At 41.6% G+C, this 13,230-nt stretch overlaps 1 protein-coding gene across 3 annotated transcripts in view; it reads right to left on the reverse strand.

Annotated features, from left to right (window-relative positions):
- Window positions 1-13,230, reverse strand: part of COX10 (cytochrome c oxidase assembly factor heme A:farnesyltransferase COX10) — a 157,125-nt gene that overhangs the window by 41,021 nt on the left and 102,874 nt on the right. For all 3 annotated transcript variants that reach the window (XM_075903517.1, XM_075903515.1, XM_075903516.1), the window contains one exon: window positions 12,687-12,757. In XM_075903517.1, the coding sequence (XP_075759632.1) occupies window positions 12,687-12,757 (71 nt within the window). The remainder of the gene's footprint in view (window positions 1-12,686; window positions 12,758-13,230) is intronic.

Below are 13,230 nucleotides of genomic sequence, written 5' to 3' on the forward strand. Positions count from 1 at the left end.
TCAAACCTGCAGTAAAACTGAAAAATGTCTCCCCGAACATTTAAACTAAATCCTGGTTTATAATCTAACAAAACTGGCAACTAAATGATCCACTCATTTTAGTTAAAAAATCTCAGTCTTTTCTTCACTTACTTAAAAACCAGGTGCTAGCTGACAAACAATAAAATGGGCAATAATTCCTCTCAAGAGAGCAACCTTCCTCCTTCCGTTTGGTGCTTATCCCATAATCTCTTCCAAACACCTTTCTGCTGCGCTCTCTGCAGGCGATGCCCTTAGAAAGCAAAGGATGAAGAAGTTGAAGTAGGCTGATCAGGATGGAGAATTTCACTATGCAAAATATTTATCTTTTTTTCTAAAAAAATATGAGCAGAAAAGCTAGTCAGCCATTAGAAGATTTAAGAGGAATAAGATAAGAAAAAATCCTTTCAAGAGACCAATAACAATGATGGAAAGAAATTATTCTCTGTTTTAGAAGAAGGCAAGAGCAATGGTCCAAGGGAAAGCTAGGGCATGTCTACACTTGCAGCCTAATTCGAACTAGGGCTGCAAATGTAGGCATTCGGAATTGCAAATCAAGCCCAGGATTATCCCACGCTAGATTTGCATCTTCCTGGCCGGGCACCATTTTTGAAATTTACAAGCCCGAAGTAACTGCCCGCGTCTACACGCGGCAGTGAAACGGGTGTTCGAAATAAAGCCCTAGTTCTAACTACCTGTTAAACCTCATTGCAGGAGGAATAACAAGTAGTTTGAACGAGGGCTTTATTTCGAATGCCCGTTTCACTGCCGCATATAGAGGCGGGCAGTTACTTCGGGCTTGTAAATTAAAAAAAAAAAAAAGACGCCCAGCCGGGAAGATGCAAATCAAGTGCAGGATATTTAAATCCCAGGCTTGATTTGCAATTCCGAATGCCTACATTTGCAGCCCTAGTTTGAATTAGGCTGCAAGCGTAGACATACCCCTAGACTCTAGACATTATTGGCTGTACGAGCAAATGAACAGTGGAACCTGGACAAAGTACAATGTAAGGAACCTGCAAGCTGCCTACAGAAATCCCCACTACAATTTCTAGTGTATACTCCTTCATTTCTTATCTTAAAAGTATTGTGCAGAATTATTAAATAGTCTCTTGGGATGAAAGGCATTATGGAAATAGATATAGACTATGACAGAAGTTATGTTAAAGTTATTACAACAGAGAAATAGTCAAACTAGCATCCCCACAGTTAATCAAGAGCAGGCTTAGATTAAAATGTAATTCATGGGAAAGCTAAGGAGTAGTCCAGCAAAAGGCAGGTAGTCAGAAGGAAGCAAGTTCTAATTTTCTAGCTCTACTATCACACAGGTTGTCTGAACATGTATGACATGATGTTGATAAGCTTCAGAAGGGAAGCCGAGTTAGTCTGTAACAGGAAAAACCCAAATCGTCTAGTAGCACTTTAAAGACTAACAAAACATGTAGATAGTATCAGAGGGGTAACCGTGTTAGTCTGAATCTGCAAAAGCGGCGAGGAGTCCTGTGGCACCTTATAGACTAACTGAAGTGTTGGAGCATAAGCTTTCGTGGGCAAAGACCCACTTCATCACATGCACCTGACGAAAAGTGGTACTTCAAAGTGGCAGCACAGCTGAGCCAGGGATCAGCTGTGCAGCCCACTTTGAAACCCTAAGGCGGCTCAGCTGTGCTACACTGTCCCTTTGAAACGTGAAGTGGCGTGCAAAGGGGCAGCGCGGTGAAGCCCGGGATCAGCTGGGGAGTCCCCCGCTAACTCTGGGCTCCACGGCTTTGAAATGCATGGAGGATGCATTCCTTACTGGGGACTCTTGTACAGTTCAAAGCAAGCCCACGTGCAGCCTGGAGTAAGTGGGTCTTCCCGCTAGTCCCAGGCTGCACGTGGAGTTCCTCATTCCTCTTTGAAAAGGAAGAATGTGGAAGTGCCTATTGACTAGTCAAGTAGTCGATGGAAATTCCATCCACTACTCAACTAGTCAGTTAACCGATATTTAACATCCTTAGTCTTAAAACATCCTTAAAACATTCAAGACTTCTGAGAAACATCAGTAAAAATTTCTTATCACCATAAGAAATGAATGGATACAGAGTGCGTGGCAGGGGGAGGAGGGACATTTACAAACACCCTCTAAAATACACACAGAAAACACCAGTGTATTGCACTATGAGCAGAGTACTCAGCAATATTCCCAATTTTTGCTCTCTGTTTTCTCAGGCTGTCATTCAAGGAAAGAAGTCAGGGCCGGGGTAAATATATTTTTGACTAAGCTTATGTATTATTTTGTATGCTTTCACCTTTCAGACAGGTGTCCACAGAATAGGGTTGGCACCTACAGCTATATTTGACTAATCTGAAAAAATACAATAATAAAACAATGAACATCCAACGTCACAGCGTGGTGTTATACAGTATCCTATCGTCTTGCCACTACATCAGTGAGAATCATTATGGATTGCGTCCATCTATTCTTTGATTTCTAACAAAATATTCCCTGTGACACTATGGCCTTATCAAGTAGTTGAAAATAAAACGCGAGAGAGACTCTTTGCATATTTTCACCTCTCTCGTTATAAAGGAATGCAGCCACTCTAGTTATAAAGACTGAGCAGCATGGACTATGCCAACAAAAGCTAATTAAAGTATAAGAAAACCCCACTGCTATCTGACTTGCCAAGCTGATAACATGTAAGCTACACCTTGTTTAAAGACTCGATAAACTGTCCTTTATAGAAGAAATGCACTTTTAACATGACTTACTGTAAACAGAATTCAAAGTGCAACAGCTTACAATCACAAGCAGCTCTGTAATGGACTTGTTGAGTACTGACATTTCTTGGAACACTTGGCACATGTTGAATAATGGTGCTGTTGTGGTTAGACCAGATAAGGTTCACTATTATTAAAAGGGAAATAAGTGTTAGGATTTTGATTGCGTTAAGCCAAAATTTACAAACATGGATCTGAAATGTTTGACAAACTCAGTAAAGGCGGGGAGGGGTGTGTCAGAAGGAAACACCCTCTGGACAAGATGTGATATTGGGCTTCACAATATTTATTTGTTTACGTGCCATATGGATGGATTGTAAAAATCCATTTCCACAACCGTCTCTGAAGTGAAGTAAACTGTCTGCCACAAATGAATTTTTAAAAACGGAACAGCTCAAACCAGAGTGTTCCAAATGGTCTGTTCATATCACACACAAAATCAGAAGGCTTAGGGTACAATGGTTTGGCTCCTTCAAGTTAGCTGTGTTCTACCCCCTGGTGTGGCGCTGACATGGGAGGATAAAACAACTCCATTAGGAGTCCATATCACTTCTCTGTAGTGTTCCTCACAAGCAGATGGAGCGACTATTTAGCCAAATGCACCGTGACTCCTGGTTTATACATGAGCATCTGGGATGTTTCCTAACGTGATGTGATGTACAATGTACTCAAATTTATCAACTGTCCCACAGGCAATTAAAGATTCTGATAAATAATTCGGTGGTAAAGGCCCCACAGCTGAACTGAAAAGCAGCAAGGCGTGAGGGGTCAAGTGTTTCCGCAGGATTTATATTTAACAAACAGAAAGCTGGCTACAAAGGAATGTCTCTATTGAGCTTTTGCAGAATTATTTTCAGACAGCAGGAGTTAGCTGAAGACACAGGCTGAATAGTTAGTCACTTCTACAGTCATTTTAATCAAAATGCATATAACTGTAATGGTGGAGTTAATAAAGTTTTTCAAATTGCTCTGAGAAACAAATCATATATGGAGGTATAAATATATAATTTCCTGCTAATATACATAGTCATAAAAACATCATGTGCAGAATCAATATTTTTCTGTGACTGCTACAAAGGGACTCTAATACCTTAGAACTATTTAAGCAACATCTTATGCACACGGTGAATAGATAATTGAAATATAAGTACTGTCATCCATAGTCCCTTTGGGAAAGTGACACAGCAAGCATTATATCATTCCATTAGTCCTCCCTTTGATGTGGGTTTTATTCTCATTAAACAGTGTTTTCGCCCCAAGGTTCTCCCCATCTCCTCTTCATCCTCTATGACGTGGCCATGGAAAGAATTAAGGGGGAGAGGATGGGAGAAGAACCCTGCCGCTTAGAATTCATAGGTTACATTTTTTACAAGTAATTGGACACGTCAAAAATATAAAGCTGTCTTTTTTATTTCTTATTTACTAAATGTAGCCGGCGCCAACTCCCCCAACCTCTGAAAAACACGGGAAAGAAAAGGAATCCAGCCGGGGGAAAATGCACATACTTGTTTTCAAATAATAATAAAAAAGCTTGCATACAGGCAGGATAAAAGTTGCTTGAAAGGGTTGCCCTGGTGGTGTCTGCTTTGAATTGTGCTCTGTTTAAACAAGACAAAAAACCTCCCACCGAAAAAAGTAACATTTTTATCACGTAAAAAGATCTCCGGGCCTTCCCTTTAAAATGAAGTATTTTCTAAGCAAAACACTGGAATGTTTTCCAGAGGGAAATAAGCATCTGATCTCTTGCAATGATTATTTCTGAAGAATTACAGGTTTATGGAGTTTTTGTTTTAATTTAAGTACAGTGAAACCTGCCTGACATGACCACCCAAGGGACCAGAACAATCAGGCATTTAAGTAAAGGTTTAAGCTTTAAATGGGAACCAAAATTGTGCTGAAACCCTTGGGAAACTTTAAAATACTGGTTTAAAATAGTAATTTGCTAAATCCTTAGTACCGGTTTCAGCATAAACCCAAGTCATAAACTTCTCTCACATATACTGATGTGAGTCCATTGACTTCTGCAGTTACTCCTCATTTACACTGGATTTAGTGAGAAGAGAATCATTCTCATTACACATTAACAACAGGAGAGAGAGATGTTTGTAACCCCCAAGACATTTCTTCAGCATGTTCTTGGTTTGCTAACCCATCAACAGGCTTGCCACAGATAACCAAACCAGTGAAAAGCCTTACATTTTGTTGCTGAGCTTTACCAATTCTGCATCTCAGCACAATTTTCAATAAATACAGAACATCTAACCCACTGGAGTGTTCCACCACTTTATGCAACCCTCAGCTTATACATTTGCAAATGTATTGCAAATCATTGTATTTGTAGCAGCTGAGAAATGGTAACATTCGTTTTCAGATGATGTAACCCAATCAATTTAAACTGACAGATTGGTAGGACAGAGGGTCTTTTCTTTATGATGCTCAAAAGCTGTGAACTTATGAGCGAAACTGGACAAAATCGATACTCATATCATAAATATCAAAAAGTGAAAAAGCTTTGCATGTTAATAACTGTATCAACAGTTAATAATGGCTGTAAGAATGAAGGAGGCAAAATACAGAAAGTAGTAGTTAGTGCATTGTAAAAGTGAGGTAGTAATAAAAGACCCAGGAAAAAGATTTATCAAACTAAATTAACATTTAATTCATTTCTGCACATATCTGAGGCATTATCAGGGTTGAGGCATGATGTTTTGGTGAAACTGAATTTTCTACCAAATTAAAGTGCCAAGAATTTAAGTTTATTAAAACATTCATGAAAAAGCCACAGTCAAAAATGCTTTTTTTTTTTTTTGCAGAATAGCTTCCAATTATATTTTAATAATTATATAATTATTATATTTTAATTTGCACTTGTCTGATAGATCCATTGTTCCCAACCTTTTGAGACAATTCTAGGACGTCAGTTCCATTCACCACTGCTACACCCTGACAAAGTAGAATCCAGCCTGATCCAACCCCATGTTATGAGGCAAGCATGCACTGTGTTCTTTGGCCTGGTGTAGAGCCATGGAAGTCAAGGTGGAGCTGGTGTAGGGGGAGTGTGATGCTCCAAACCCCACAGTGGAATCTTCACCCTCAACTTCAAACAGAACTCCAAGTCAAAGAGACTCAGAGCAAATGTCCATGGTAACTGTTGCGGAAACCTGAAGTACCAGCACTGACAGGTATACAAGGAATCAGGTACCACTACAATAGCCCATTATTGAGAACATAGGATTTAGAGATGAAAGCCTAAGAGAAATGTATTCACTTTTTATCAGTGCTTAGTGTCTGAAAACAGCTGCTGTTTAACAAAGTATATACAAATGCAAGGTAGCAAGAAAATCAAGATACTTACCTTCAACCTACCATGGATCAGAATGCTTGTCTTAGTAGAAGAGGGAAAACTAAACTAATTCACTTGCTGGTGCTAGCATAAGAGATTTATTTAAACTAACCGCTAAGAAAATCAAATCCATCGTCTTAAAAAAGTATGGGATAAATCATACTGAACAGGAAACTGAAAGGAACGGCTGCTGCCACTTCATTGAAATCAAAGGTCTGCATGTGTAGAAATGCTTCCCATCAATTACATAAACATAATTCACAGCAGGAAAAATAATAACTGTTTTTCTAATACAGAACATAAATATGCTCAACGAGCTTAACACTGCAACCAAGTATGAGGAACATTTGAAGTAGTTTGTGTTTCCAAACAGGACTTGAGGGGTCAGAAGAAGGAGAACGTGTGGGCAGGCTGGGATGATGGATAGTGCTCCATGGCAGGCTGCATTCAGTTCTACTTTTGTTATTTTTGCAACAGGATGACCCAGCCTTAGCCTGAATGTCTACACTGCAATTTTATAGCCCGAGCCCTACAACTCCAAGTCAGTTGACACTGGCCAGTCAAGGATCATTGAGGGCAAATTCACCAGCCAGTTCTTGCAGAGGTCTCCTGGGAGTAGAATCAGTGTGGTTTTCTACGCAAAGGATGGGGAGACTGGGTTTAGGGCTTGTGAAACACTAGGCATGTGCTCCATGTGGCACAGGGGCTCCAACTTGGGGCTTCGTGCATTACCACTTCTTCTGTTCAGAGGGTTTCAGGGCCAACCCAGTGCTCTCAGCATGGGCATCGATGTAGTTGCCGTGGAACAGCTCTGCGGGAGCTCCACCCTCCCACCCGCACTCTCCCAGAGATCAGAGCTGCAGAACTCATGCCCTACGCAAGGAAGACACTTCTACAGAACGGCCTGGCCTATGATTTCTAACCTTAACGGCATCACCACAATGAGCGAGAATGAGACACTGAAATAAATATTTTCTCCAATTTTCTAAACCTTTTCTAAAAGTATTTTCATAAATTAGCTTATTTACAATAAATACGCTGCAAAGAAATGGTTTAAATGGGGGGCCTGGATAGTGGAAATGAATAATAGTTTTAAGCACTGGACTTATTCCTGACCAAGGTAGCAGCAACTGAGGATGGTTTTCAGAGTTCAGTAGCCTCTCTCTCTAACGTAGGCTGATAATCTCAGCACAGCTCCCTAGTGAGCATGTCCACATCAAAGCCCAATTGAGAGCAATTATTGAGCCTAATATTGCACAAGCCAGACCAGGCAGATTTAACCATCTTGTTCTCCCAAAAAGAGAATCCTCCAAGTCAGAGCTGATCACACTATGAAAGATCACGGATCAATGCTGCTTACCCTGTTCATTTGGACTCAGATGTCACAGTGAGGGGTTAGCTAAAATAACTGGCACAGAAGAAAACTTAAAACATATGCCAAATGCTTCAGTAAACAAGCAACCAAAGAGAGTCAAAACCAGAGTAAAAATGATTTAAACACACTTTAAGCATGGGGCAAGAACTCAGTGCACACACCTAAAACTTTTGGATTCATTCCCAGAACCAAGACACGAGCCTTTTGAATACAATTTATCCGTCTCTGTCTAGTCTGTTTTGACTAGTCTTTAGCATAACCATTTAAGAATTTTTTTAATCGACACAGGAAAAAGAGGCTCAAAGATCACCAGGGTGTATGTGGGAAAATATAACAGGCTTGGATCATTTCCACAGGATTATTCTACTCTGCCACACCACTGAAGAAACAATCTCAGTCAAGGCTGGCATAGTCAAGATCTACAGGGAATTAGGTCAACATCATTCAAGGTATGTGACACTTTAACTTTAAATTGGATGTTGACAGTCAGGTGCAAGATTGATAAGTGATTCCATGAAGTCACCAACATTATCATTTTGTGGTGGAAGGGAAAATGTAAGAAAAAAGGAGAAAGGTAAGAAAGTTTCAAATCAAATAAATATGGTTTTGTTAATCTGTGATGCCTTCAAACAACAGTGAAGTTCATTTCAGGATGCAGGAAATTTGTAAAACAAACAGTTCTTCCTAACTCAAGAATTTTTAAAATACATTTTCTAATTATGCTAACTTGGCACAGGATTATTATAGGCAATGCTAATATAAAGCGATATAAAACTCTCTACTGAATATGACTGGGATAAAGAAAGGAAGAGTTCTTCTTTTTTTTTTTTCAAGTTTATGGACCAAATACAGACCTGATGTAAGAGAATGATGATATACAGTAAAACTCCATTAGTCCGGCATCCAATGCTCCAGGACTCCTGATGGTCCAGCACCATCAGGAACCCAGAAGTGCTGGGGCAGCCGGACAGGCTTCCCCCATTCAGCTGCTGCTGAAACTGACCAGCAGTTGAATCGGGGAAGCCGGGAGCAGAGCAACTGGGGTACTGCCGGGTTGGTCCCGTAGCGCTGCCCCTCGGGGCTGCGGGACCAACCCGGCAGCACCCCAGCTGCTCTTGGGGATGCCTGGGGCAGAGCAGCTGGAGTGCTGCCGGATTGGTCCTGCAGCGCCAAAGGACGGCGCTAGGAGACCAACCCGGCAGGACCCCAGCTGCTCTGCCCCAGGGGTCCCCGATTCAGCCGCTGCTGAAACAGATCAGCGGCTGATTCCAGGAAGCCCGGGGCAGAGCTGCTCTGGCCCGGGCTTCCTGGAATCAGCCGCTGATCTGTTTCAGCAGCGGCTGACTTGGGGACCCCTGGGGCAGAGCAGCTGGGGTGCTGTGGGGTTGGTCTCCTACGCCGCCCCTCGGCGCTGCGGGACCAACCCGGCAGCACTCCAGCTGCTCTGCCCCAGGCATCCCCAAGAGCAGCTGGGGTGCTGCCGGGTTGGTCCCGCAGCCCCGAGGGGCAGTGCTACGGGACCAACCGGGCAATACCCCAGCTGCTCTGTCCCAGGCATCCCAAAGAGCAGCTGGAGTACTGCCAGGTTGGTCCCGCAGCCCCGAGGGGCAGTGCTACGGGACCAACCGGGCAGTACCCCAGCTGCTCTGTCCCAGGCGTCCCCAAGAGCAGCTGGAGTGCTGCTGGGTTGGTGCCGTAGCGCTGCCCCTTGGCGCTGCGGGACCAACCCGGCAGCACCCCAGCTGCTCTATTGCAGGCATCCCCGATTCAGCTGCTGCTGAAACTGACCAGCAGCGGCTGAATCAGGGACGCCTGGGGCAGAGCCGGACTATCGTAAGGGGGGGCTATGAGGGGTCTGGGGTGGCATCCCCTCCCACCCTACTCCAGACCCCTCATAGCTCCCCCTTCTGATAGTCTGGCATATTTGATAATCCGGCACCCCCTGGGTCCTAAAGGTGCCGGATTATATGAAGTTTACTGTACTAGTATAGTGGGTGTGAAATCTGGCTCACCTTGTGCTTGCCAGACATCTTCATTACAATATTCCCTAAAATGTGCTTTTAAATAAAATGAACTTATCTTAGGAATCTGTAATTAGTACCATCTTACAGAACTAATCAGAACAAGTCTATTGAAGCACTCCCAACTATTTACAATGAGAGTGAATTTAGCCCCAGGGTTAACTTTACTATTTTGTCTCAATTTTCTTGTAATTTCATCCATCACTTTATTCCAGTCTTCCAAAGGTGATGGATAAAACACAGAAATAAATAGGACCAACTGTTCATAGAACCCTAAGGGAAAACGTAATTTTGTTATAAATAATCCTTGGCACAAATCATGGAAATGCTATACTAAAATTGTTTGTTGAATCATTTATGAATGAGGGCTTCATTTTAGATTTGCAAATAAGGTGTAATGTTTTTTTTTAAAGTTTGGAACCCAATCCTTGGGAAACTGAACAGACATGCAAACAGACACCAGGATTGCTTTAAGTTTCCTTTCAAATAGGAGACCCAGGGGATGCTAGATTTGTATTTGTATTTGTGGAAAGCAGAAGATGACACCAGATGTAAAATTATTTTCTTAAAATGTCACCATCTCAGGTTTGTTCTGGCTTTATGATTTACCAAATGGAAACTGGAAGCTGTACTCTAAAGCAACCAAAGAATAAGATGAGGTTTTATAATGGTAAAGTTTAGCAGGGCCCCCTATGGGCATTCTCTAAGAGGGTACAGCTAGACTGCGGAACGCGTTTGCTCTTCTGCTTCTTTTTGCAGAAGAACAAACACGCTCTTTCAGGGAGCCTGTATACCTTGTTCTATGAGGAATAAGGGCTCCTCTGAAAGAGGAGGCTTTTCTGCCATTTGGCCCCGTCTACACAGGGCCAAATGGTGGAAAAGCCTCTTCCAGAAAAGCAGTCGGAAAAAGCTACACAAATTGCAGCGCACAATTTGTGTAGCATTTTCCGAAAAAAAGGCTATAGTGTAGACCTAGCCTAAAACTGCTATGGGCTCCATTCAACTTTTTTCTCAAGCGGTAAGTGAATGCATATTCAATGTACCCATGATATAATTAAAACTCTGCAAGAGGGAAAAGGGGATAGAGAGGAACTACTTGAAAAGGAAAAATTCTATTTTTTTTCAAAATTAAAAATTAGAGGGTTTATTGTTATACATTAAGGGGAAAAATTCAACTGGCTGTAACCCTTCTGCAAAACTGTCCATTCCGTTTGCCATGCGTTTGTTTCAGAAGAGGAAATTCTGTTCTCTCATGGAGAATACAAGGAACACAGGATGCAAAAGTCACACACACGTTTTTTTTTTGCAGCAGCAGCCATGTTTTGTCAATCACTATTCAGCATCTGAATGCCAGATAGTTATAGTGTTTCATAGCTTCTTGGGTGTCGGTTATCTCCCCTTCCAAGGCGCAAATTACTGCCAAGGCTATGCTGTGCTACTTGGCACTGTTCCTTGAAAGTGCTAGTGTCCCACTGCAATGTCAGCACCTTGAGGATAGCACACTTTGTACACACTTTGTACACTTTTGGCTATAGTAGAAATGGACTTTGCTGAGTGAAGGAGGTGGGGTAAGCTGGCTAAAAGGCTGTGGGGATGTCTCACAATTTAATTTTTTGTGGCAGAGTGACTGACTCCTGCTCAAGCTGTTTCCCTTCCAAAGTATAAGATGAAGTAAAACTCAATGGAGCTTTAAGTAAGTATGCTGGTTTGTTTCCTCTCTTACTGAGAACTTAATGCACAAATGTGACAAAGGCTGCCATGTAAACAGATTACTTCCTGCTTGATTTACATTATAGAGTCCAGTCTTACTGCAGGCCTGAATTCTGACCCTCTGGTGAGGGCTTTAGATTCAAACAATCAGTTTGGGGTAATGGCAACATCCCTGTAACTCTTTTTTAACTGAAGTGACTGGCACATACTCTCAACCAGAACTTCATCTTAACAAAGTTTTTCCTTTGTAATCAGGCACAGTTGAACCTCTTTCTAGTCTGGCACCCTCAGGATCTGACTAGTTCTGAACCAAAGAATTTTCCAGACATGAGAGGTCAATATTGTCAATATTACCAACACTTCCACTGCTTACTGGGCTCTTAGAAAATATTTAGGAACAAATTAGAGCTAAATAACAGCACCAGACACCGAGAGCCAGGACTCGTGGCTGCAAACAAACTTTATGGGACCGTGGGAAACTTGTTCACACCCATGAAAAGTGGACATCGGCCCACTAACATAATTCCAGACCACAGATGTTTCTGGACCAGAGCGTTCTGGACTAGAGAACCTGTACTTGTTTCACTTAAGGTATACTGGATGAGCAGCTCTGGAATACCGTGCTTAGAGACAACACGAAGAAAGCATCAACAAACTATACAGACATTACAAAGTCAACATTTTCTCAACTATAGCTCCTACTTAAGAACGGCCATACTGGGTCAGACCAATGGTCCATCTAGCCCAGTATCCTGCCAATACCAGATACCCTACACAACAGGTAATCCTCACGTGATCCCTTCCGTCACCCATCTTAGAGAAAAATGCTTATAAATCAAGGGCCAGATTTTCAGATGTTCAGCACCCAACAGCACCTACTGAGAACACAGGGAGAGCTCTTGACATTTATCATGTATTTAGGAGCCTGAAACTAAAATGAGAGAGGCCAAAGTGATGTGCATAGACAGCACCCAGGTAGGGACCACAGCACCCTCCCCATGTTAAATGATCTCAGAGGCTTTAAGATGGATTCTCTCCTCCTTTTAACAAGAAATGTTGGTGAAATCACAATTTTTATTTAGCACATAAAAGAGCAACAGATAGGATCACCTGCTAATTTCTAAATATAGCTCAGTAGTTTACTTTTGTCTGAGAGATTGCTTGAGCTCATCACAAAACATATGCAGATGGTAACGTCTGATAACTCAATCTACAAAGGCACTTGTGCAATAACCACTATTCAATAGCTGAAAGATGAATTCATTATCCTGACAAACTCCTCATGGGACTATTACAAACTTTCAGAGTTATCAAAACACAAAGAGTGGCATCGCTTTCTTAGTCTTTTATCTACATGTTGAAATATTTGCTTATCTAAACAGACCAAGGGAGAAGACACATAAAAGAAACAATAAGTTCATTTCTCATTCCAGGGAACAGGTGTGGGCAGCCTTACCTGATCTGTCCTCGCACCAGAGGTCTGTTTTTTGTCCTGTTCATATTCGAGTCAAAGGGAACCTCGAAGAACTGTATAAAAGAAAAGAAAAGATTGAAAGGATGCCGGAGACCATACCAAGCCCAGAATGTACTGTCTATTTTTGCAGGTGCTTTAGTTTAAATTTTTGAAGGTTCAGAAAAACAATTAAAATGACAAATTTCCTTTTACATTAGCTTTGATAGTCAACATTAATATTTTTGGCTTCCCCTTAAAAAACTACCTGGAGGACAGAAATATTTTGAATGAGTCCATAAAAATTAATCATTTGAAGCAAAACCCAACTTCAAGTTCTGCTCTTGATAAGTTACGTACCCATACACACATGTATATCAAAGTAACAGCCCCCTCCTCTGCGCCTAATTCTAAATTATGCAAGCAGTCTTTGCTAATCTGGTGTTTCTGGTTTTAAAGATGAATGCTATAAATGTTTTTGAGATCACCCAATTTCTAAGAAGCCATGACCCACTCAAAAAAAAAATCCATCAACTTTGGTAAATGATAC

Source organism: Pelodiscus sinensis, chromosome 20 (genome assembly GCF_049634645.1).
Source record: "Pelodiscus sinensis isolate JC-2024 chromosome 20, ASM4963464v1, whole genome shotgun sequence".
Classification (NCBI taxonomy): domain Eukaryota; kingdom Metazoa; phylum Chordata; order Testudines; family Trionychidae; genus Pelodiscus; species Pelodiscus sinensis.